This window comes from Oenanthe melanoleuca, chromosome 2, assembly GCF_029582105.1.
Source record: "Oenanthe melanoleuca isolate GR-GAL-2019-014 chromosome 2, OMel1.0, whole genome shotgun sequence".
Taxonomy (NCBI): Eukaryota; Metazoa; Chordata; class Aves; order Passeriformes; family Muscicapidae; genus Oenanthe; species Oenanthe melanoleuca.
In genome coordinates, this window is record NC_079335.1 from 87,247,128 (window position 1) to 87,272,995 (window position 25,868).

Genomic DNA, 25,868 nt, shown 5'->3' on the forward strand with positions numbered 1-25,868 from the left:
CTTAGAGAATAAATTCTTTCACCTTTGAGCTAGTTTTGTCTGTTATTGATGCAACAATAAATGCTGAATTGCATCATCTGCTGAGGGGTAGAAGGAGATGTTATGGTATAGTATCTGTGTTGTGAAACAGTGTCTCTCTTGGGGACTGAAGAGTGCTGGATAGAGAATAGAATTATTTATCTGGGCAACTGTGTATTTAGTCTTTAATTTATTTTTCTGACAGTCACTTTTGCTTCAGAATTCAGAATTTAACTAGGCATTCTGCAAGGCACAGACTGAAAAATTTTTTGATGTAAATGAGTGTTTTGTAAGGCCAGGATTCTGCCTTATCTCAGAATTATTACATTGATTCTTCTTTAGCCTTTAAATTCATGATAAATCACTACTATGTAGTAATGACAACTGGAGTGTTTTGCAATTTCTTTAAAATAGAGAAAATATTTATCTTAGTTTTGTAGCCTTTGCATTCACAATTGCATAACTATTAAAAGTGAAAAGTGGTCTGGTATGAAGGCAAAAAAGATATTACTATCTTTTACTTCATTTCTTAGCTTTCCGGTATGTGAGTACTATGGGCTGTCTGTCATATTCCATACTTGAAAATCCTCTCCTCTGAGAAACGTCACTGCATGTCTCTTTGTCTGTCTCTCTGTTTTAGCTGAGTGAGTGATGCTGTCAAATTTTTCTCCTTCAGTGTTGCCAAAATGTTTTTGAATAGCACTGATGAAAATGGGACACAAATTGTTATTCACTATGCTGTAAATTGGCAAATTTCTCTAAAACTGAAGCAAAGGATGCTTTAATAAGTCTTAAGAAGTCTTGGTTATTTTTCAAGCTGTGTTTCTGGAAATTATGTAGCTAGATATAAATGTGCAATATTTGTATAATTGTACATTTTTATTAAGAGGTGGTAGCCTAATTTATAAACAGGTTGATTTTGTTTGCTTTAAATAAACATATTTTAGATAAACATTTAGACAAACATATTACCCTTATATATGGTGAGAGTCAAATTCTTTGATTTTTGTCTTTTAATGAGTCTTATAGCATGTAAAATACCACATTAGAACTACAGGAATTATTTCTAATTAATATTTTAATTCTGCTCTTCTCCAACAGGAAGGAACTGGAGACCTTCAAAGGTAAATTCTATTTTTATTTTCTACTTAAATGTTTGTAAGAGTTACAGTAATTTGGTATTAACTGAAGCTAGGAAGGGACTTTTGCCCTTCTACATTTGACAGTGTTCCTTTTATATTGACCCAGCAGGCTGTGTATTTTTCATTTTACCTGTTCTTGCTACTGTTTTCTTTGGGAAAGTCTTAGGTGTAGGGGGAGCACAGATATTTTGTTGTCTGATCTAGGTTTGAGAGATTCCCTTATCTGATTTAAGTCTTTCCCTTGGTGTTCAGTTTTTGTAGTTAAGGGCTTTGTCTTCCAGCTAGTTGATGTCTTTTCTAGCATGGATATATTTTTGGCATGTGTTTCAGGCTCTTACATGTAGGATTTTTGTCTGGCTGTTTCCAGGGAATTTTCACAGTATTATGCAAATTTAATTTTTGTAGCTCAACTTGTTGGAGATACTCGATGATATATACAAATATTTGTCCAATATATGATGTAATGTCTGGAAACTGTCATGTACTATTGCTTTATCTCTGATACAAAGATAGAACAGAGTTGCATTTTCAGTAAATCCTAAACTGGGGCTAACTCTATCTACTGATGCAAATGTTTGATCAGCTTGAGAATTGCTATTATCTCTTCCTTTGGATAGGATGTGACTGTATGTTTGTGACTGGTATTTATGAGAATGAAGTCAGGTGCATTGACTTATGTCAATCAATTGTCTCGTGAAATTGAAAGGAGGGATGAAAATTACTATCAGCTGCATTCCTTTGCCTTTTCAGTTCATTACTATCTCATCTTTGTGATGCTACAAAAGGAAAATAACAGTTACTGTAACAGATAACACAGATTATGTAAAATGTCACTTTTTCTGTAACTTACCAAACCAACCCCTTTGTTGATTGATTTGACAGCTTTCAACACTGAGCAACTCAATGCAAAATGGAAGATAATGTCAGGCTCCTTCTGATCCAGAGCAAGGCAACTACTTTGTAGTACTTGGTGCTTGTGAGAGCAGTGAATCCTGGTGTTTTGTTGTATTGATCAAGTGTTTTAAGTGAGTTTCTGGAAGCCAGGAGGTTGGTTCCAAAGTGATTTCTCTTTAGGCCCCTTGTTATTTTAATAGAGACTTTAATGTTATTTGACAGTAAGTATTTTACAAAGACAATTATTTTGATGGAAGGGGAATATGCTAGCTGTGTGTCAACCTTGAAATTTATACCAAACTAAGCAACTGGTTCTGTAATGGATACAGAGGCATACAGATTTCCAATACTGGTTATGAAAGACTTGGCTTGGTAGCCAAGAGAAGGCTAGATAAGCATTGAGGGGTGAATTGGGGAAAATGGATATTAAACATCTGTCAGCCTAATTTGTGTGAGTTTTTGTACAGTGAACTGGTGGACAAGCTTGTACCTGACATAAGAGAAGGGGAGTAATAGCTAAGAGAAATTCAAGAATGGTCTTGTCAAGCAAGCCTAATTCCTTTCTAGAGGATGACAACAAGGAGGTTTAAAATAAACAATAGATTTGGTGTTTTGATTCTGGCAACAACTTTTACTGTTTTGCCTGACATTTCCCAGGAAACTGGGATTAAACTACTAAAAATCCGGGTGCACAGTTGATTGAAAATACATGCTTAGAGGAAATGTTCTTGGGTTTCTGACTTACTAAGTTCTCAGCTCTTGGAATTTTTTTTGTTGACCCGGATTGTGAAGTAGAGGTATTCATTACATTGGCTTCAGTCAGTCTTTTTTGGGCCTTTTGGACCTTACGTTAGTGTCTGGCATATCTTTCATCAGCAGGAAATAGGGAGAGTAGGATATTCCTATTTGTGAAGGATTCATTACATAATGGCAGATGTTTTGGTTCTAGGGCAGCTTTGACCAGTGTAGCTCGGGGCTCCTACTTGAGTTTTCTGTTTTGAGCTGCTTCCAGGGCTCACTAGATTTTGGCAAAAATGATCTGTCATTTTGTTGGCTTTATTTCCAGTTGATGAAGCACACTGAGATAACTCGGAGGATGTCCATAGGAATCCTGTCACAGAGGAAGGAAAAGGCAGCAGCAAGGGCAAGCAGTGTATCCTAAGTTAACAGCCTAACACTGTAATCTAAAAAGCTAAAGAAGCCAGGAAAAGTTGGTTACAACTGAAACATATTAATAGTTGAGTAGATGGTTCTTTAAATTTTAATATTGCAAGTATAGATTGCATCCTCAACTAATTTATCTTTGCATAACTTTCCAGAGTGAAATGTCTTCCTCAACATTCTATTCATGAAATACCCAGTGCAGGCTCTAGGGAAGAAGAACTGTTTAAAATACCTTCCTATACACTTGCATCTTTTAATGCATTTGCACTTGAAATCATTGTACATTAAAATCTGTTCCAACGGAAAAATGTGAAATGCCATTTTTTATAATAGTAACTTGTTATTTGTGAATTTGAATACCATATGCTAAAAAGTAATAGCTTCCAGGGTATAAGGATGGTAAATGTCTTGCATAAAAATATCTTTCATAAGGATACAAGATCATGCTATCTGAATATGCAGGAATTAAAGTACCACAAAAACTTCCTTCAATGTGTTTGCTAGAAGGGTTAAAAGAGAGTTGTATGTACTTTTTTTGGTGTCCAGATGCAACTCTCATGTTCACCAGTGATGAGTTCTTATGCCTTGCTCAGGACAGAAAGTAAGTTTTACTGGAATTAAGAAACTGAGTAGTCCAGTCTGAAATTCAAAATAGCCCAGCACTAGAAACTTGAACTCTGTGATGCATCACATCAATTGCATAGTGAATACAGAAAAAAATACAAATTTTATGTTGGCACTGACCCTGAGAGTGCAGGTGTGACTCACAAGTCTGGTGGGTAGCTTTACAGACTTCTCAGATCTGTTTTAAAACTTTATGTCCCTGGAGTTCATGGATGTGTAAGTACAAATAGGAACATGGGTGTAGTAAATTTGTATAATCTTCAAATGTCTGTAACCTTAAAAACATTTTAAGTGCCCTTGTATATACCTAGTATTTATTTATTTTAATATTGAAGTAAATCTTCAATGCAGCCAAGAAATGGAATTGTTTCTGGTTTAATTTATAACTTCTCACTGTGTGTTCTAAGGTTCAAAGTGGTAATTAATTGATCTTTTAACTATATTCTTTGAAGATGGCAGTTGTCATCCAGAAGGGACCCTAACAAGGAATGTATATATGCCAGTTTGCAGCATTGAAAAGGGTTGAGACTCCACTAACTCTCTTGATTGATGATGTTAATACATTTAAGGAGCATGACATAAGAATATAATACTAGTGTAAAAAATTATTAATTATTTTTGTATTTGTCAACGTTTTAGAATTTTTTTCTGCCATTTTCATGTTGCTGTTGCAGATTGTACTCTATTTCATTGTGAGGAATAGATTTTACTATTCTTCATTTTGCTTTAAGACTTATTTTTACAGGGCCAGACATTCTTCTTTGTTGTTTGCTGCACCCACAGTGTGCCGGTGCAGGACAAACCTTTCCAGCCTCTCTTCTTTTAACCACAAGGGTTTTCTGTTACAGAGTAATTGAAATTGATTATTATTTAATAATCTGTGATGCTGAGAAAGTGAAGGTTAGAAGCTTTCCTGCTTTTTTGTGTTAAACATCTCTGAAGTAGGCAGGGAATGAGTGTGTGATGTCTTTGTCAACACTGCTGCAGCGCTAGCAGTTGTGGACCTGAAGTGTGAGGACAGAAGGTTATCCAGTTCCTTGTCTTGTTTTAGTACTTTATCTTTCAGAGGTCTTTGCTGTAAAAGATGGTGTATTTATGAATGGGAACATTAGTCTGCCATATGGAATAGCCTGCAAGTTTCTTCTTAGTGTGCACCAATTTCAGTCTTGGGAGAACTGCTTGTAGGAATTGGCTTATGCTTTGTGCTGTCCTGCCTTGGCTGAGACTCAAAGGTGCTGAAAAAAGTAGTCCGTTCTGAATCTTGACAATTTCTTTATATTTTAATTTATATTTGTGTGTGGTTTTGATTTTTTTGTAGTTGATGGGTTGTGCTCTTACATTATTTAGAAAGGTATCATTTTCATTTTACAGCTGAGAAACTGGAAATTAGATAGCACGTACGTGGTTATTTGCTCCTGATACTTGAAACCTCGTGCATTTAGGACTACGCTGAGATTTCAAATCATTCCATCACCCTTCTAGGCACATGGTACCATTTTTTAACTTATTTTTTTTCTTTTTTGAATTAACATTCCTCTAGTTCCAGAGCAGCCAGGATTGTATAGTAAATAGTTAGAGAATACTGTTAATCTCATTAGAAGATGGAAGAGTGGAGCAGATAATGGGGTAGGTAATCAGCAGTGAGAGTGTAGGAAAAAAAAGTTTTAAAAGTAGTAGAATTGCACAATGGTGATAACATATGCTGTGGAGTTTACTTCTAATTTATCCAAATAGGAACTATATACACTATAGATTTTAAAATTGTTTGTAAAAGTCCCTTTTTATTAAAAGTTCAGGATGCAATGTTTTGAGTTCGTTTCTGGAAAGAAAACTAAAGCACTAGAGGCTGTTTAGAGATCAGCAACACAGCACTTTTGGACAATGAAAGGTGGCAGCAACTTTGCAAGGGCAAATATGCACGTGGCTTCGGCTACTGAGTCATGCATTTTTCTAAGCTTTAACAGGATTAGTTTCATTCAAGCTCTGGGAAACAGGTCATATGACCATTTTCAGCGCTTCTATTTACAAAATATGTTTTCAGCCTTTTGAATCAGAGATCTCTCCCAAACAAGGTCTGATATGTTTTAAGAGCGTTATCAAAATATTCCTTGAGAAATTGACCTGTGAAGCAGAGAGATGTTTTTTTCTTGCTTTTGCCTTCAAGTCATTGTGTCACATTTGATATGCAGATTTTTTTGTCATCCCTATTCATGAATCTAAGATGCTGCTGTTAGAATTGCAGTTTTTCAGTCCTTTTATCAGGAGCTTAAAATTGTTTCTATTCAAACTTTAATTTCCTGACTTTTGCTGTTCCCTCTCCTTAGAGCACAGAATATTTGGAGCAGTCTGTTGACTCCATCTCTTCGTTCTCCATTTTCTGAAATTTACTCACTTTAACAAATAGTATGTCAAACTGATTTTTTTTTTAACAGGTCTAGGGATTCTCTTTATCATGGTGAGTTCTGATGGCTGTCGAAAGAAAACTTCTTTTTCCTATTCTTCATATTGCCTTCCAGATGTGTGAGTACTGTGCAGTGGAGTTCTTTACAGTTCATGGTTGACAAAGCTCATACATTCAGTGACGTAGCTGCTGTTGATGTTGAGCTGTCATTTTGAGCATGTAATCCTGTATGTTTCTTCTGAGCAAGACTAAGAAGACATTGTGGTAGAAATTAATTCCAACCACATGGAGTTCGATTACTTTAGCATTTATGTGGTCCAAAACTTCAGTATTTAAACCTTGTAGCACAGACAATTCTTGCTTTGTCATACGAGAAAGTAGTTGGGAAAGTATTGCTTAATTCTTTCCTAATAAAGCTAAAATGGAATTAAAATTTCAGGTTTACATTCAGATATCAAGGGTTTTCCTCCTTATTTTGCTATGAGCTGAAATTATCCTGATGGATTTCTAGTTAATACTGTGTTTTACTGATTTCTTTCCCATCTCGGCTATGGAAGGAGAGCCTTGCAACTTTGGATACTATGTGTTATTTGTGGCAAGAATTGACCAAGACTCTTACATATGATAACCATTCTCTAGGGAACAGAAAGATTTGAGGCTTGGGCTCTTCTGGTCAAACCTTGAGTGAAAGGCAATTAAGTTTAACTACTTAAGTCTTCCATTTTATTGTAATAGTATGAGACAGATGGAGGGGGAAACAAGATTCTGAAGTGTCCTTATAGCTACCTTGTTTTTGATTTTGCTTTTTATGTTTTCACGTTCGCAGAGTCTTGCCTCTATTTAACTCTGGGGACACATATTTACACTTTCTAGGTCTATATCTAGCTTTTTGTATCTTTTATTTTTGCTTCTTTTTTGCCTTCCTTGAAATGGTATGGCCTTAAAATCAAGCCTTTTAAACAGAGGAATTTAAGGAATGTTCACTCTTTTACTGGTTTCGGTCCTCTGCTGTAAATAATTGAATCCTCATACATCTGAGCAGATATTACCAGCACTGAAATGTATGTATGTATGGATGGTGCTGAGTTGCACAAGTATGATTATTTTGGCTGAGTTATCAAACTTAATGGCATACTTTGAGAACTTGTCCTATCTATGAATAGATACCCAGGAACGGTGGAAGTTTTCCGTTTTCTGGGATCATACACAAAAGCAATTGCTTGCCTCTCGCTGACCCTCTGAACGTGACTTTATTCTCAATTGGCAACACAAATTGAGCATGAAGTGTAATTGAAAATGTATTAGTTGCCTTTGCCAAGGCAGCAAAACATTTGCTGGATTAAGTATTAAGACAGAGTGAAGCAAACTACAATGGATAATATCTTGTGTATGCATTTTGCAAATAAATCTGTCTAATATGATAATAAGCATCAAGTCTTCAGGACAGACAGTATTTTCTATGCAAGAAATAAAATTTACATTTTAGTGGAAGAGGAAAAAAAAAGCAGGTTTGGCATATTTCAACTGTAGAAGCATAATTATCTACAATTCAACCTTTGATTACTACATTAGAAAGCCCATTTCTATTGTGGTTTGCCCAAAGGAGGGCTGCATTGTTAGCTTACTCAATATATAATGGTTTGGACTGAAAGGGTCATAAAAGATCATGTAGTTCCAACCTCCCTGCCATGGCTGGGATGCCACTCACTTTACCAGGTTGCTCAGAGTCCCGTCCAACCTTGAACACTTCCAGGGATGAGGCATCCACAACCTCTCTGGCCAACCTGTGACAGTACCTCACCACCCACTGAGTAAAGAATTTCTTCCTAACATATAATCTAAACCTGCACTCTTTCATTCATTGCCCCTTGTCCTGTCACTATCTCCCCATTAAAAAAAAAAAATCCCTCTCCCTCCTTTTTAAAAGCCCTCTTAAGGCCACAGTGAGGTCTCTCTGAAGTAATTTCTTCTCCAGGCTGAAAACCCCCAGCTCTTAATAATTTGATATGATGCGGAATTATTTTCCTTTCGCACATTTTTTATTAATTTCAACTGGTGAGGTGAAAACAGGGCTTTTTTTGGTGCTGTCAATACAGCCTTGGGTGGATCTTAGTAATAAAATGGCATTCATCACTAAGGTAGTTATGTATTGGAAAAAGGCCTGGATTTTCAAAGCTATAAATAGGGAGTAGGAGACCTGATTATTTATTGGCAACTTAGATAGTCAGATTTATTAAATAGTGTGTGCTGTTGTAATTTGGCTGATCAAACATAAGTTTTGGTTTTGCCACTTCTACCCTAAACCACTTCTGGTTTAATGCTTTAAATGCCTTTTTTATTTATTTATTTTTATTTTTTTTTGTTTGTTATGTGTTTGGCTATAATGTAACTTTTTATGTTGCAGATTCAGTAGTGCAGTTTGTAGCCTCCATGCTCAACTAGATTTCAGGATTTTGGGTGATGGCTGTCACCTGGAAGTACTGTTCAGACAATGAATTAGCATAGCCCAAGAGTGCTAACATTACTGACACTTCTGAAACCTTGTGTTTGTCAGGATTTTTTAAAATGCTAATTCTGACTGGGCAAGAGTAAAGAGTGGGAGCCCTCCTTTCTATGAAATTCTGCTTCATCTACATATATTTTAGAGAATCTTGTGGGTTTTATTGCATGAGACACCCATATGCCCTCTCATCTTGTCTTTGCATTGCATTTTGAGGGAGCTGGCTTATCCTCCCAACAAATTTTAATAGTGATGCATTTATGTAGTTCTCTTTTTTCCTTGATTCCTACTCTCTTTGTAATCTAGTATTGCACTAAGTCAAAAAGCCCTTTCAGAGGTCAGATGTATCACAACAAATTTGGCATTACTGCAGCTTAAAATAAGATGCCTCATGGGTGTGCAGGTGCAGCTCCTGTTGGCTGTGGTGGAAGTTTATGCTGGAATCAGCCTGGCAGAATCCTGGTTTTGTGGAGAGTGGAGGAGGCCAGGGTAACAATAGGGATTTTCTTCAGTCATTGCCAGGGTGAATAGCAAACTGTGTAGAAAATAGGAAACAATTTCATGGGAAAGTGAGTGCTGTCATACTCAGTTTATGTAGAAAAGAAAATATTTAAAGGTGTAATATTTTAATTGTCTCTAATGCTTAAATGACTGATGTGGAAGAAAACAGAGTTTGGTTCTGTCTACAGCTCAAACTTGAATTCATCCTTTAGTTATCGAAATCCAGACTGAAGGTGGGATTATCTCATGATTATTATTCTTCTTTTGGTCTTTTACATCGATATTTTTGTTGTTGCTTTCACCATTTAAATAAATCTGAGTTTTGTAGGCCAAATATTCTTGGTATTTTTACTATTAGTGATGTTGTTTGGTGAAGTATTTGTTATATAATTAATTGTCTTTTGTCCCTACTCTACAATTTTATGATAATTGTCATAGAGAAGGTTTGCAAAATATGATCTTTTTAAGTACAAGAAAGGAATTGCTATGGCTATCCTGGTTTCTGGCAGCACTGTGCACCCTCCTAAACTGAAAAGGCACTGTGTGCCGGTGCTCCCAATTCTCAGGAATGCCTTACAGTTTTTGAACATAAATGCACTGTTGTGTAACTGCAGCATCACCAGAGCCAAAGATTCTCAGTCATATGCTGTTGCTGTATTTTTTTTTTTTTTTATGAAAATGTAGTCTGGATGTGTAATACAGAAAATTCAGTTTTCAATAGAGAATACTGTTCTAATTTATTTAAAAATCATATCCAGGGTTTTTAATATTTTATGTGTGAAGTAAGAATAGTATGTAATCTGGTTTGTGGGGTATCTGAGCTAAGCCATGTTAAGGAAAGGCACTTTCAGGGGTGAGCCTTGTGAGCAGTGCCTAATAAAAAAGAGAATTCAGAACCCTTCTGTACCTTTCTCCTTGCTCCTGAATCATTTTCAGGCGCTTCCAGCTCTCTGCCAAATAAACACATGCTGTAGCTGCGTGTCATCAGATTATATCCCGCTGGGAAGATTTCAGTCTCCGCAGCACCCCTTGGTTCAGCAGCGTGTGGTATCTTCCCAAATACATGCCTGCATTTCTGGTGGAGCCCAGCTGCTGGGAGCTTGTGCTCAGGTTCTGGGGAGGCGCTGAGTTGAAGTATCCATGTGTGTGCAGCTGCATCTGCGTGCGAGTGACCCATCGGAAACTGCCTGTCGCGGTAGCACTGCTTTGAAAAAGCAGCCTTCTGGCAAAGGTCTTTGTTCTGCATCAGTGAAGATGCACATCACTGGGGCTGCTTGGTAACTGGAGCTTTCACTTGACCAGTGCTGGGTTTCTTTTTACTTGCTTATTTCTTACTGCCATGTCATCTCCGGGAGGCACTGAGAATACCCAGAAGAATTCACGTAGGTGGAACTTTATTATCATCTTTGTCATTTGTCACCTTAACTTGCCGAGCTAATGTAAAATGCAAAATGAAATTAAAGTTAGCTTAATTAATTTCCTCAGTTACCAGCATTGCCTGATTTGCAAAGGGTGTGCTGTAAATGACAGGTTAATTATCAACTTGATTTAGCAAATTTGAAAGAAATGGTGACTTAATGTCTATTTTTTCAGGGCTTTTGTTTATTGCTTTGCTTTTGTCTGTCGCTTTGCATTATTGTCAAGGTAATATTAATCAGAATTAGTAAAAGAATTCAAATACACAGATATCCTGTTAGCTAAAATTCGAGCAGGCGTGTCTAAGGGTGGGGTGACACCAGAGGATGATAGGAAATAGAGAATTATTATCTGAAGATAAAACCAAGAATAAAAAATAGAGCAGTGAATGTTAATATATATAGTCATACTGCTGTGCTTTAGATAAATAAAATAGTAAGTAAATTTTAAAGGTATATTTTTAATGAAGCAGCTAATGCTATTTACATCCATATAAGACTCCTTTATCATATGAAACATTGTTCTTAATCATGCAACCAATAATATTTTTATCTTGTTAATTTGTACGTAATGGTGTTGAGAACTGTATGCTAATTGAAGTAGAAATGTAGATTTCTACTCTGTTTCTTTTTATATTCTTTTACATAACCACTGGAAGAGTTGGGTTTTTTTTTCTGTTACCATTCATGTGGATTTTTTTTCAGTGGATGTCCAAGACCAAAAGAAAAGAGTAAATGGAACTATATGCTATTTTAATAACCTGTTGGAGCATGCCTTTATCAAGGCTCTACCTATGAGTTGTAATTTTGAGCACTAAAGTTGATATTTGTGTTAAATAATTATGTGAAGTTGAATATTTTGTTTTAAGCAATTCATCTGATATGGGAGAACTTTAATCATTTGTGTTGATTAGGAATAATTAATTTGTAAAAATACTAGTTTTCCATAGGTCTAATCAGATCAGTTGATTGTTTACTTAAAGGTGGCAAAATTTACCCTCTGTTCTGCTAAATATGGTGTGACCACTGTGCTCTCAAAATTGTGTGGGGTTGCAAGCAATATATATATATATATACACTACTGGTATAATCCATTTTGTATTCTTAACTACTTTGTGCATATTTGCAGAAGTCTCTCTTTACTTGTTCTTGTTTCCTGAAATTGCAGTGCAAGTTTGGGCAAAGAAGGACACAGCTGCAAGTATTTATTTTTTTCCTTATTTACCATCATATCTTGGACAGTAAAACAGCTGTTTTGTGTGTGGGGTGGGGGCCAACCTTGGAATTATATAAGGATTAGAATATGAAATTGGAGAATAGTTTGAAATGTAAGCCTTAGAAATATTACTCCAAGTACTTCTGGGAAGAGGTAGCAGAAACTAGAAGCTTTAGTATGAACATTAATATTGGAAAGGTTAACACCTCTATGGTAAACCAGGATTATTCTGATTTTTTTAAATTGCATTTTCATTTCTAGCTTTGTGACAGGACAAAAAGTAATGCAAAACATATATTTTTGATAATCTCTTTGCTCACCACCTGTAGGCTACGGTTAATGACAGGTTAAAAAATACTGATATACCTACTTTTAAAATCTTTAACAAGACCAGCTGTAGGACTTTATGGGGTGCTGAAAGATCAAATGCTGTAAGCTCTCGCTGCCTGTGAGTTTATTGTGGTGCAAATAAATTTTTAAACAGTTTTATAATTACAGTATTCTTTCTTTTGCCATGCTGTTTCTATTTTAGGTTAGAAATGTAAGTGCAGACATTTCATCAGTTTGATTTGTAGCTAAATAAATGTATGGCAATAGATTGTATACTTTTTATGTTTCTCCACTTGACGCCGTTTCTTTCTGTAGTGGTACTCTAAATATGATACTATTCTGTTCTTAGTGTTCAAAAATAGTAGAATTGTTTTAAAACCTGCAGCAGAAATAATTTATTCCTTCTTTATAGCCTGTTCTTACATAAATCTGAGCCCCGCCTTTCCCAGCAGTGTGTTATTAAACTACTTGTTCTGCTCAGGTTCTAATGATGTGTGTGGATGGCTGAGGTGTGCATGTGAGCATGTAGGAATTCTGAATGCTTCTCTACTCTGTTCAGTAAATGGAACAAAAATGTGGATATTTTGGTAAGCTATTCTGTCCATTTTATTTGAGTCTTAGGTATGTCATGTGAAATTGTATCAAAGCAATGGAGCTGAAACTGTACAAACATAAGTCTTCAGTATTGCAGCTTGTGTGGTGTCCTTTTTCGGGCTGTATCTGCTTATGCAGGTGAAATATTGTGTAATAAAAATAGATATTTAAAATATGAGCTATTTTTAAATATCAGCAACACATTTTATATGTACATAATATTTCTAGATGGCATATTTCTAATAGAGTGTGTGAGTTAAGGCCAAAAGAAGTTAAGAGGCAGTTTTGGCTTACACATTGTTTCATTTTTAATCACTTGGGTTACTCTGTGGATTAGGGTGAAATAAATCTTGTGGAGATGTCACTCAGCCCTTTTTTTCCTTTTATGTAGAAGGCAGCTAGTGCTATTTTGATGTTGCATAAATGAGACTTGATCAAAACGTACTTGGCTGTGTCTCATTTTAAATCAATTCGGAATGGTGCCATTTATAGGAATAAGTTTCTGTCTTAATTAGATGATTATGTAATCACTCCAGACCTTGCACACCAGCATTTCCATTGGCTCAGGAGGATTTTCCCTTGATCATAATCTGAAATCCTCATAGATTTATACTCTATGGTTATTGAACATTAAACTGGAAGCCCATGCCTCATGGAGAAGACACACTGAACTCCACACAATTTATTTTCAGTTACCTTGTGCGTTCACAAGGGTGGGAAATGAAACTGATGGTACTTGATAGGCTCAGGGTTTGCAGGTCACCAGCCATGTGGGAATTGCAGATTTGCTGACACAATGTCCTAAGCCTTTATTTTAAAGTTTTATCTTTATTTTAAAGACCACTGTTGTCCATGTGATTACTCTCAGGTGCAGGGTAGTTTCTGTCTCTTGATGGAGAGCAGGGTCCTCAGGAGGAGCTTCTGTCTCCACAAAACTGTGTGACTGGAAGAAATCTATCAACATTATGGGTTTGGATGACAGAGGTATTTTTTCCCTTTTTGCTTCTTGGTACATCTTTAGAAGGCTGTGCTGCCAGTCATTTGGTATCTGGTTCTTATTACAATTGAGAGTGTTTCTGATGCAAAACTATAGGAAAGCTAACAGAATAGAAAGCCAAATCCTTGATTTTCAGCATATTTGGGAAGCCATAATGGATATAAAAATGCCCACTAGTTGCAGGGTGGGAGGAAGTTTGGTAAAGGTACTTCTCTCTCTCTTTCTCATGCTCTGTCCCTGTGTAGAGTTCAGGGTGCTTTTGTACCAATGATGTTTTCTCCGTCATCGTAGTGGTTATTCAGTGTAATAAAATCCATGGAGTGAAAACTAACTTTGTATTTGAAGGAGTTGTGGACCAACTCTAGAACAGAAGAGAAAGCAGGAAAGATTTTTATCTAGCACAGATAAAAATAATAAATAGCAAACCAAAAAGTTCAGCAAGTGACATGTTATTGAGTGAGAATGATTTAGGGGGAGAGCAATCTCAGTTATGAAGTCTCTTTTAGGAAGTGAACTATTAGGATTAATTCAACTGTGAACAAGGTAAATTTGATACAGAGATGGATCAATCATGAGATTTCCAGTTGACAGCTGCAAATGAGGTGTTACAGAAACAACGAGTTATAAGAAGAGAGCTTATTTCACAAGATGCTAGGAGAGCTTGCCTTGTGTCACAGAACAGGAGACATGGGGACTTCTACATGTAAACATATAGGAGTAGTTAGTATCAGGAAAAAGAAAAATCCCTGAAAGGCCAGGTTGTGTTGGACTGGGGGAGCTGGGAAGGTTGTTTTGTAGTAATTAGTATGCCTCCAGCTAATTGTTAATTGTGTAAACGGTTGAGTATTAATTTAGCAAAGAGGCTTTCTTAAATCCAATAAGCATGAAAATACTGTCTGCCCGTGTTGTGATACTGCTCAATTTTTTATTTTGTCTAGCGTCAGTTGTTTTCTGCCCTACCACAGTCGTCAGTTACTGGGGAAGAGGAACACAAGAGTTTTGAACAACACATCTGGAGTGCTGTGTCCAGTCTGGGCTCCTCACTAAAAGAAAGACAAGCAGTTCCTGGAGACGGCCCAGTGGATGGTCACAAAGATAATTAGAGGTCTGAAGCATCTCTCCTATGAGGAGAGACTGAGGGAGCTGGGAATATGTAGTCTGGAGAAGACTGAGAGGGGATTTCATTAATGCATGTAAATATCTCAAAGGCAGGTTCCAATAGGATGGTGCCAGACTCCTTTCAGTGATGCCCAGCAACAGGATGAGGAGCAGTGACAATAAGCTGAAACACAAGAAGTTCATCCTCAACATGAGGAAGAACTTCTTTACATTGAGGGTGGCAGGGCCCTGGAACAGGCTCCCCAGGAAGGTTGTGGAGTCTCCCTCTCTGGAAACATTCCAAAACCGCCAGGACATGTTCCTGTGTAACCTGCTCTCAGTGACCCTGCCTTGGCAAGGGGCTGGACCAGAGGATCTCCAGAGGTCCCTTCCAATCCCTACCATTCCATGATTCTACTGAAATCTGTTGTGCAAAAAAATCTGTTGGTTTTCTGATTCTTGTAATCTGCTGCTCTTCTGTCTACAGAGGGTGAGAATTAATAGCTCTGTGGTATAAATTTAGTCATCGATGACTAACCAGAAACTTTGTTATATAAATGTCAATTTTGCCATATTCTGCTAATTGGATCATGTTCCAATGATGTCCTCACTTATCTTTCTTAGTTGCTATTTTGATATAGAAGGCAATATGGCATCTGTCTTGCTGGCAAAGGCTTCTGTAAAGAGTTCTGTATAAAAAAATTGTATGGAACCATTAACTTTACTTAAGAGGGCAAGTCTGAGAAAAGTGTGGGGAAGGTTTTTGATTTTGTCATTGCCTGAAGAGTTAACCATATCTCCAGCACCAAAACAATTGGGATTTCTTCTCAGAAGTTAAAAGTTCCAAATACCACTTGCTAATGTTAAAAGTGAGCTGATCTCAAACTTAGTCTGGTCATTTCAGTGATGGACATGAATATCTTAGCATGTTCTAAGCATAGAAGATAGGATAAAATTTTATTTAAATGTTTGGGCTTCATTTCTTTTAAAAACATCATTGTTTGTTAGGATTGCCTATTTGCCATGGACAAAAATATGCTGGTTCACCTTTTTCTTTTTTAATTCTATATAGCACAAGATATTTTCTGGTTTATGTTTTACTGAGCTCTGTGGAAAGTGTTAGATAATTTGTGTAAGCATGAAGTTTCTGTCCAATGTAGCAATTTTTTTAGAAGCACCTTCCTTTCTTCTTTAAGTACGAGTTGCTGACTTCTCTCTGCATTTGTAAATGGAGCATTAGTGGCCATCAGTGTGATCTCTTATGTCACGACCTAAAAAGAAGATTTGAAAAGCTGAATTCCCTTCCTTCTGGAGTCCTGGATGATTGCCAGAACTTTGCATTAAAGCCCACAAGCAGTGGTACTAGGACAGTTTTTGCCTTAAAAGATAGGTGGAGTTACATGCGGATCACCGCGCCAGCATCTCTGGCGGGATGGAGACAGATTTGCTCTGACAATATAATGCGCTTTGCAAGCTTCTATTTTAAGAATTCTTTGTGCTATGACTTTTTTAAGGTTATATTGAAAAAGTATTTTGTTTCTCTTAAAAGTCTTATACTGCAGTGGGCTCCAAGTTCATAGACACTTAAATTCTGGCAGTCAAAAAGTGTCTGTACCTAGAGAAGTAATTTTCAGAGTACTTCTAATCATAGCTCTTTCATATTTTATAGTTGAGCTACTTCATAGTGTTCTTTTGCCCTGTTACCACTTGGTTAGGTGCAATCCAGTCTGTGAAGCACCTGAGAATTGATTTCCTGCAGGATTTTCATCACTCCACAATTATCCTGGAGTGAAGGCTGGACTTCTGTATTCATTCTCAGATGGGTGAAAGAGGGGGAGTGCAGGTGCCAATGACACATCCTTGTGCTCAACACACCTTGGATCTGACCTCCATATCTCTTCTTGAATGAGCAGGTAGCTCAGTTTCTGGGCCCTGACAGTTGTTCTCCTAGCAATGAAACACAGATACCATTTGTAATGGCTGAGTAGCTGAGTGGTTTGTATTTTGGTAGGCAGGGAGCAGTAGCATTAATTTGCTGTGTCAGTTTATATAACCTTGGTGACTCAGTGGGTGCACATTATGCTTCCAGTACTGCTGATTTAACTAGTTGGCTGCTGCCTTGCTCTCAAATCTGTCAAGTCTGTTCCTGTAGGTTAATAAAAGTGAAGGGTTAAATACAGTCGACTGTTTAGAACTTTTAAAGAATATTTAAAACACAAGTTAACATGGAATGTGAATGAGACTTTGAAATGGGTCTTTCCAAATAGAAAATCATCAGATGTGACCTGTATTATTATAGGCTGCCTTACTGTAAATTTATGATCTTCATTTTAACTTCTGGGTTTAAGAATACCATTTCTTGTTTTATTTTCTATATAGATTCTTATAGAATGAAATCTCTTCCAGTCTTTTTATTACGTTTTTTTTCCCCTAGGCTGAGTATCCTCATTCAGTTTGCTATTTAGAAAGCATTAGACAGGTGTTAGAAAAAGCAGGCCATCAGACTTTAATAGCTGCTGATGTGATTACTGTTTTCACTTTTAAAAATGGATTATAATAGCAGTATGCAAGTATGTAATGTCTGACCTATTTTGAATAGTAAATGGAAACTGCTACCTTGCAAACTTCTTCATCAAAATGCAATTTATTCTAGCTCTTTAATATTTCATATTTTTATATATGAAATTATTTGTAATATATTGGGTAAAATGCATTTGTATTTAGCCTGGAGAGGAGGAGGGTTAGGGGGACCTTATTGCTCTCCACAACTGCCTGAAAAGAGGTTATGGTGAGATGGCAGTCAGTTTCTACTGCCAGGTAACGAGTGACAAGAGAAAAGGAAGTGGACTCAAGTTGTACCAGGGGAGGTTTAAATTGGACATTAGGAAAAGTTTCTCTGTGGAAAGGGTTGTCAAGCATTGGAAGAGACTGCCCAGGGAAATGGTTGAGTCATCTTCCACATATTTGTGAATGCATCCCTGGAAGCACTCAAAAACACAGATATGGCACTCGTGGTGGTGCTGGGTTGATGACTGGACGTGAGGATCTTAAAGGTCTTTTCCAACCTTAACAATTCTGTGGTTCTGTATTTACCACTCTTATTTCAAAAATACAGTATTGATGTATTATCAAGTGTCAGCGCTTCATTTTCTTTCTTCTTGACCAAGATTTTAGGCTTGTTATGGTTAGATCTGTCTCTGATGCAGCCACTGTTTGATGTATATAGAAACACATGTATTGTCAAGGAAACTTGTTTAATAGATAAGGCACAGATGAAAAATAATTTAGAATTAATATCAGCAAGGATGTTTCAAAATAAGAGGTTTTTTAACCAAATGTCTACAGTTTTATAGAGCATGAAATTATAATGATGATGTTACTTTGATTCCTTATCCATGCTTCAGTTCTCATTAGCCTTGGATAGTCACTACTAGAAACAAATTTAATAGTTTATAAGAGAATAACAGTGGGCTGAAGTTCAGTGCTTGGTATATACCTTGGAATAGCATTCATTCCATCCTAGAAAGAAAATGTGTTCCAGCAGAACAGGAATGTTCTTGGTGCATTCCCACCCCCATCTCAAGCTTTGTTTATAATTTCAGGTATGTTTAGGAACTGATATTGAGGTGATTTCCCAGATGTTGTCCCTGGTGTGTTTGTCCCTGGTCTTGGAAGACCTTGCAGTCTTTGTTTGTCATGTTTCATGGTTCTGTTGTTACCCAATCCCCAGGAGAGATTAGATGGTTTCGGTGTTAGTCTTGTGAGGAGTTTTTTCTTTAAATTCTCTTCACTTATCCCACTTTGCCCATCTCATTTGTGTTTTAAAAGGCATTCAAAAGTCTCTTGGCATCAAGTGTTTAGACCCTCTGATTTTGTTTGTAAGTCACTTCCATTAAACATTATCATTTACTTAAAAAATAAATTTTGGTCTTCATGACTGTGAACGAAATTTTCCCTGCATAAAGCCAGTAAAATCAAATGTGGTGTCATCTGTTGTAATCTACAGCAGCAGTGAAGAGATGAGAAATATTCTGCCTAAAGCAGTTGAAAACTTAGGTTTTAAAATTCGTAATTTTATTTCTGCGTTAGTAATGAATAAAAATACTTTTGGTTGCTCTAAAATGTGGCAGCAAATCTCTTTTGCCATGAAAGTTGGACACTGTTGGGGCTGACAAAGCAGATGTAGGATGACAGGAAGAAAGAAAAGGAAACAGGGCAGATATAATGGTGGCCTGAAGGCAATGTTTTCCCACTGTCATGCCAAATATGTTGTGAACAAATAATTCATATTTAATAAAGGTCATATTGTGTTTTAATGATACCCTTCTCTAAAATTAGTTGATGTTCGGATTTCAAGCAGCACGTTATTCAAGTTTAGATGTGAAGGAGGAAAAATTGGACACTGAGTAGAATCAGTGCACCTCTGCTTATAGTTTATCCTAGTGCTTCAAAAATTAACATTTCCACTTCCTAGTTTAGAATCACTGTGCAGTAGGGACTCCTTGAATTGTTCCAGCTATGGGTGGCTATAATCTGTTGTAGAGACAAAATGTGTGATTTTTGTTGCTATAGAGAATGATACCTAGTAGAGAGGTGCTGTTTAGAGAAAGAGTGAGAGTTGGAAAATTTTACTTTTTCAGACATCAGCTGCATGTTTGCCCTGTGGAGGAAATGTGCATACATTTTGTGAGGTTCACAGTACTTGTGACTAATTAATGCTAAATTACTCTGAAGAACAAAATCAAAAATTAGGTTAACAAGGCCTTATACATATTCAGGAGTTAAGGAAAATATTATAAATTAAGTGTTCTGTTTTTTTATCTGGGCTAAAAGTGAATGTTTTTAAGGTGCTTACAAATAGGTTGATGCAGATGTCATGGAAATCAATTCCTCATTTTATACTGTATTTTAGCACAGGCACAAGTCAGTGCTTGCTGTCCCAAGGTGTGGCAGGAGACGTTGAAGACTTGTGTGGCATCCCTGTGCTGGGGAAAAAAGAAGGTGGGGGAAGGAAAAGCTGAGAGAGAGAGATTTCATCCAGCTGTGTATATTGAAAAGGATAATCTCATAGGAAGTGTATTTTTCAGGTTTCACAGTGCTAATTACACCGACTTCCCTCTTCAGTCAGCCCCCTTCGTTTTTCCCTTCCCCCTTGTAAGTGCTTTTATCAGCTTCCTGATTTTCTGCTGTTTATTCACTCCTCACTGTCACTTTGATGTCTGTGCATCCTTCAGGTGGATTTTCTTTGTTTGCTCAAATGAGATACTGTATCCTAGGTGTCATCTGTCAGGTCGTTTTCACCGTAGGCATAGGGTTTAGTCACTGATGGTCACAAAGCAGGATGTGCTTCCTCACTCAAACGCAATTGTTCCTTGTGGCCTCTTGGGATTTTGTCTGTCAGAGTAGCTTCGGTAGGGCCAGTTCTATTGTACTGCCTTTTTGTTTGTGGTGTTTAGTTTCAATAAGGCTCTACCAGGCTGGAGAAATCCAGGATGAAGGGTGGTATCTCGTTTATCTCTTTTGGGCAGTCTGTCAATTGCCCTTCCCCTCTCCCTCTGCCCCATCCTCTTCCATTTCTCTTCCATTGTATCTCCTTTCCTTTCATATTTCTCATGTATAATGCTCCACTGAAGCATCAGTAACATTACCCATCTCCTCCACCCTCTCCCTTGCTGCATGGGTGTCTCTCTTTGGCTGCATATATTCATTGAGATGTTGGGTTAAGCAACTGAGAGACCTAGGATTTTTTGTCCTGTTTTATGGTAACAGTTCCTCCCAATGAAAAGCAGGTGTAAAACTGAACATCATGTAAGACAAGAGTCTTAGCTGTTAATTGTACTCTTTTTTTGAGGGTAGAGGTGGCCTGGTTAGTTATGTTAACCAGTGGAACTTGTCTAGATGTATTTAATGCTAGTAAATTACACTAATTATTTCCATTAGTCTGTTAATTTCTATGTATCAAATTATTCATTCAAAATAATCTATTAACCTAATGATGTTAAGATCTTAGATATGGCACACATGAGAAAAGACCTGCTAGTTTTTGTACTACCTTTAAACCAGCCTACTCCAGTACTTGAAATATTAATGATGACGTTGTTTAAATCAGTTTGATTTGAATAGCAAATTTTATAATCAATTTATCTGTTACTGCAAGCTAAACCAGAATAAGCACAAGTTCAAAATTACACTATTAATCCGTGCCTAGTGCTGCCATTGATGAATTAATGACTGAACAGCAAAAATAGTTTTGAGTGAACGCAGTTGCTGTTGCAGCTTTAACTGGACTGGGCAATGTGGTGGCTGCTGGTTTTACACCTGATGATGTCAGTTCTGTGCTAGCTTTAGGAGGACAGATGATGGCTGATCCTCCATAAAAATAGTCAAACACACACCTCCAGAAGGACTTATTTTTCAGAACTGTTGGATCTAGAAAAATTGTTTTTGTTCCCAGCCACCAGTGCTGCTTTGGTGTGGCAGTGCCAGTTAGATCTAGTACCAAAAAATCAGGTTTATTGTTTGATTGAGTGGTGGTGTGCCTTGACTTTGCAGCATTGATGCACCAGTTTAGTCTGGTTTGTCCTTCAAGACAAAACATGGTAAAACTTGCATGTCAGAGGAAAAATTTGAAAACTACTGGTATGTTAAGACCTGGTAGCTTCCCTTTTTATTAGTAGCAAGTGTTGGCTATCACATGAAGTCCTGGGAGATTTAGAGCATGACACATTCCTCAGGGTTGAAGAAAAGAAGAAAGTGAACCCAGCCATATGCTTTCCTGTCATAGTTTACAGACTGTGAAGAAGGAAGGGTTTTGGTTTTCTTCGCATGTGCCCATATTGTGTGGTTTGCTCCTCAAGGTTTGTCCTTAAATCCTTTAGAAAGCAAGTAGACATGTCAAAGTTGCAGAAACTGTTCTGAATTGGCAGTAAAAATATGGAAGTGCTTTGACACTGTAGATAAAGATGACCTTCAATGTTGCAAGTTTGAACAGTTGGGAAGATGGTACAGAAATAAGTCAGCAAGCCCAGCGGGAGCAGATCATCTTTCAAGACTTTTTTTTTTTTTCCTTTAAAAAGATTTATCTCAAATATTTTTCAAGTTTATCAAAAGAATTTTATTCTTTTAATTGACCTATTTAATGACATCTAATATTTTTCTAGTTGGAAGTTATGTCAGGGCTGCTTTTTATGTTGTGGTCTGTTATTTCTGAGCTCTAGACCATTTAATATTCTGTAAAAAATGAAGAAGCAAGTGGAATTGCTGTGAGTATATGAAAACTAGATGCATGGGAGAAAGCTTAAAAGGTTTCATTAAAAATTTAAAACTCAATGTCCTTTCTTTAGAACTGACATACTGAATATTGCCTTACCTCTGAATCACAGCCCATGTGCTAACTAAACTATTTTTCACATTTTAATTTTAAACATAAAAATGTTCAGTGGAAAAAGCACACTGTGTATATTTCTGCACTTAGTGTCAGATGCCCTGTTTTTTGCTATGTAATGCCTTTCTATAGCAGAAAAATGAGGTATTTTAACTGTGAAAATATAGTCATATATTCTGAAAATATGGTCTTATGTGCAGCCAGATTGTTCTGTTTGAAATGTAGTGCAATTTTTGTTTTTGTGTCTTCCTTTTATTGTGCCTATATAATTGTTAGTCTAATTGGCTGAATTTAAAAGCAACCCATTAATTGAAAAATAGTTTTATAAGAGACTTTTATAATATAGCTTGAAGAGATCTGTCTTACTGTGTTATAAAAAGTATGGAAAAGACACGCCATTCATTGCTAATTGCAAATTGGCTTTACTAGAAAATAGCACTGCTACATGTCCCTTTTTTAAAAAGAATGATGGCATCTTTGCTTTGCATTTGAGAATAAATATGGAGTTTTAAAATTATCTGGTCTGTCATAACTCATACTCTGTGTGCAATGAATATGGAGGGCTGCATGTAATTTTAAATTCCTCAGCTGGTAACACATCTCTAATAGCTGTCTGTTAGAAAATCAGTCCCCTCGTGTTTGGATGCTCCTGGATGTGGGTTTGTTAGAGGGAATGCTGTTTCAGATATTGTTTCACTAATGATTTCAAACAAAAGTGTTTGCTCATCACTGGGATTTCTAAAGATCTCTGTAGTGTGATTCATTTGGGACATTAACCAAACAGTGTTGAACTGTACTAGATTTGTAATCTAAGGGTTCTTTTTCTGAGAAATAAGCTCAGCATTAATTGCATGAATGAATAGCAATTTTTTTTTTTTGCTTGCACTGGATAAATTGTTTTGACAGAAATTGAATAGGAAATAGACTGAGTTGTCAAGAAAAAATAAATATTTCAAGCATGTTGTGTGCTACTGATACAATGATTGGCTTATGGTATTTTAAAAATATTTCTACATATGAAATTTTGGCAAAAAAAAATAAGACTTCTTCTACCTGTGGGAGTGTTATTTCACTGGTGGTCCTGCAATTCTAACTGTGTGAATACTTAATTTGTAGATTCTCACCTGTTAATTAGCTTGAATAAGAAAGAAATTGCAAGTCCAGAGGAAGCCACCAAGATTAGAGGGATGGAGCTCCTCCCTCACTAGGAAGGACAGATAGAATTGGGATTGTTCAGCCTGGAAAAGAGAAGGTTTTTGGGGTGACCTAATTGTGGCCTTCCAGTACCTGGAGAGAGCCTGCAGGAAGGACAAGGTGAGAAAGATGAGGAGTGACTTTTTATGAGTGCATGTGACAGGACAAGGAGCAATGGATTCAAACTGAAAGAGAGTAGGTTTAGATTTGATATTAGGGAAAAATTCTTTGCTGCAAGGGTGGTGAGTTACTGGAACAGGTTGCCCAGGGAAGTTGCAAATGCCTATTTCTTGGAAGTGTTCAAGGCTGGGTTGGATGGAGCTCATCTAGTGCAAGGTCATGGGAGAGGGTTGGACCCAGGTGATGTCTGAGGTCCCTTCCAGTTCAATCATTTTATCTAGAATTCACTCTATGATTCTGTGATATGTTTCTATGGTCTGTTACCAAATATAGTCTACATAATAAATATGGAATGCTTTACCAAGCATGTGAAAAAATCAAATTCTCTTTCAACTAGTTACATGATTGTTTTGTAAAAGGTAGATTTTTCCTTTTTTTTTTTTTTTTTTTTTTTTTCCCCTTGTTCTGATTTAGCAGTTAGTGGTCATGTTAACCTAAGACTTGCATTACAATATGTCTTCCAAAATACCAAAGACCCTCCTCAGGTCTAAAATATTTCCCTTCAATGTAAAATAAGGGAAGTTAGACTGAAGTGTATTGAGACTATAAATCTGCAGCTCATTCCTTTTGGCTCTGAAAGCCTCTAGGACTGTTCAATAGGACCTACCCTTCCCTCCGAAGAGAGAGGTGGAAATTGCATGTTCAGTCAGAAAACTGCTTATTCTGAAAGCAGTTTATGGAGTGAAACCCTTGTTTTGTTTTAGTTACTAGGAAAGAAGGCAAAAATTGTTTTGCCTTCACTTTTTGAAGCAAGATTTAGTTCAGCACTGAATGCTGGTGTTCTATGTGTCTACAGTGGTTATAGTTTGGGTGAAGAGTGGTTCCACTGCAGCAGGAGTTTGGAGCTGGGTGTTATCGTAAAAGCTGATACCTGCCAACTGATTTGCCATGTCGTGGAGCCCATGTTTTCAACCTGTGCACAATGTGTTGTGACAGCAGAACAGTATCTCATCATTAATTTACGTGTCTGCACATGCACATAATTTGATCTAGAAGGCAAACAGCTCACAGCTGTGCAAAGGTTAAGATTGGCACTTCTTTTGTAGTAGCAGAAGCTACTTGCCTGTCTTTGAAATCCTTCTAATTCCAAAGTAACAGTGGATATCTTTTTGGAATGGAAAATAGTCATTAAATTGTTCTATAGATCAATTTGTACTCGGATGATGGGATGTTATTGATCTTACTTGGGACAGTTTCATGGACCTTTGGAAGCACAAATAGAATATTGCAGTGCTGTGGTTTGTATTTTAAATACTTAGGGTTTAGATTTGCTATTGATTAATTTTTCCACTTGAAAATTAGTATTTTTGAGGTAAGGCTGAAAAAACAGTAATTGGAGAGCATATGCATTAAATACTGCATTTCATGACAGTAGAATTGTGCTGAATCATTTGAGCTGTTTTCAGGTACAATTTCTGTAATAGTGGGATTTTTCAAAAGTGTGTGCCTAAATTTTAAAGCCAGATCATCTTCACAAAAAAAACTTAAATGTACTGAAGATGCATGTGACATTGTCAGGTTTATTTATAGTGGAAATACATATTTTGCAGCTCACTAATGAATTATTGTTCTTACATACTTTAGATGGTGGGTTTATAGAGAGGCAGGAAACAAGTGTGTGTACTCAGATGCTTCTCCTTTTTTTGTTACTTTCTGCACTAAGGAGGTTCAGCTTAATGTAATCCTTCCCTCTTTCCCTTGCAAGTCACTTTTTATTCTCTTTCACTTGGGTAGGAATCTGACTAAAGGACAAATCAGGGAGGTAGAAGACCCTCTTGCTAACAGACTGTAATTAAAACAATTCTAAAGTTGTTCCTGCTTAACCACATTTGCAGGCACAAAAATGGGCCTGCTCCTAATTTTTTTTAAAGATTGAGATATAGGCAAATACACTTCAGTTTTGGGATGATTTTGGTGACAAATGAACCGGGCAAAAAGCATTTCTGCTCTTTCTGAACCACAGCAAATCTAGTTCTAAAATGAGAGTCCACTGTGTTGCTGTGGGCCACCTTGCAGAGCAGTCCCCTCAGGCTGGCATATTTTTAATCACAAATGTGATTTTAATTTCTTTTTTATTTTTTAAATCCTAGATGTATTTACATTTTTAGAACTCAGTTTGTGCATTTGCTCTTTGGTGGAGCATATTTTTAGTGTTTCTTAACTATGATGATTTTATTTCCTGGTAGCCAGATAAGGTTTGGAGTTCTGTGGAACCC

General features: G+C 36.8%; 1 protein-coding gene across 1 annotated transcript in view; it reads left to right on the forward strand.

Moving 5' to 3' along the window:
• Nucleotides 1-25,868, forward strand: part of DTNBP1 (dystrobrevin binding protein 1) — a 61,714-nt gene that overhangs the window by 25,714 nt on the left and 10,132 nt on the right. Inside the window, exon 7 of the mRNA XM_056483729.1 lies at nt 1,120-1,142. Within this exon, the coding sequence (XP_056339704.1) occupies nt 1,120-1,142 (23 nt within the window). The remainder of the gene's footprint in view (nt 1-1,119; nt 1,143-25,868) is intronic.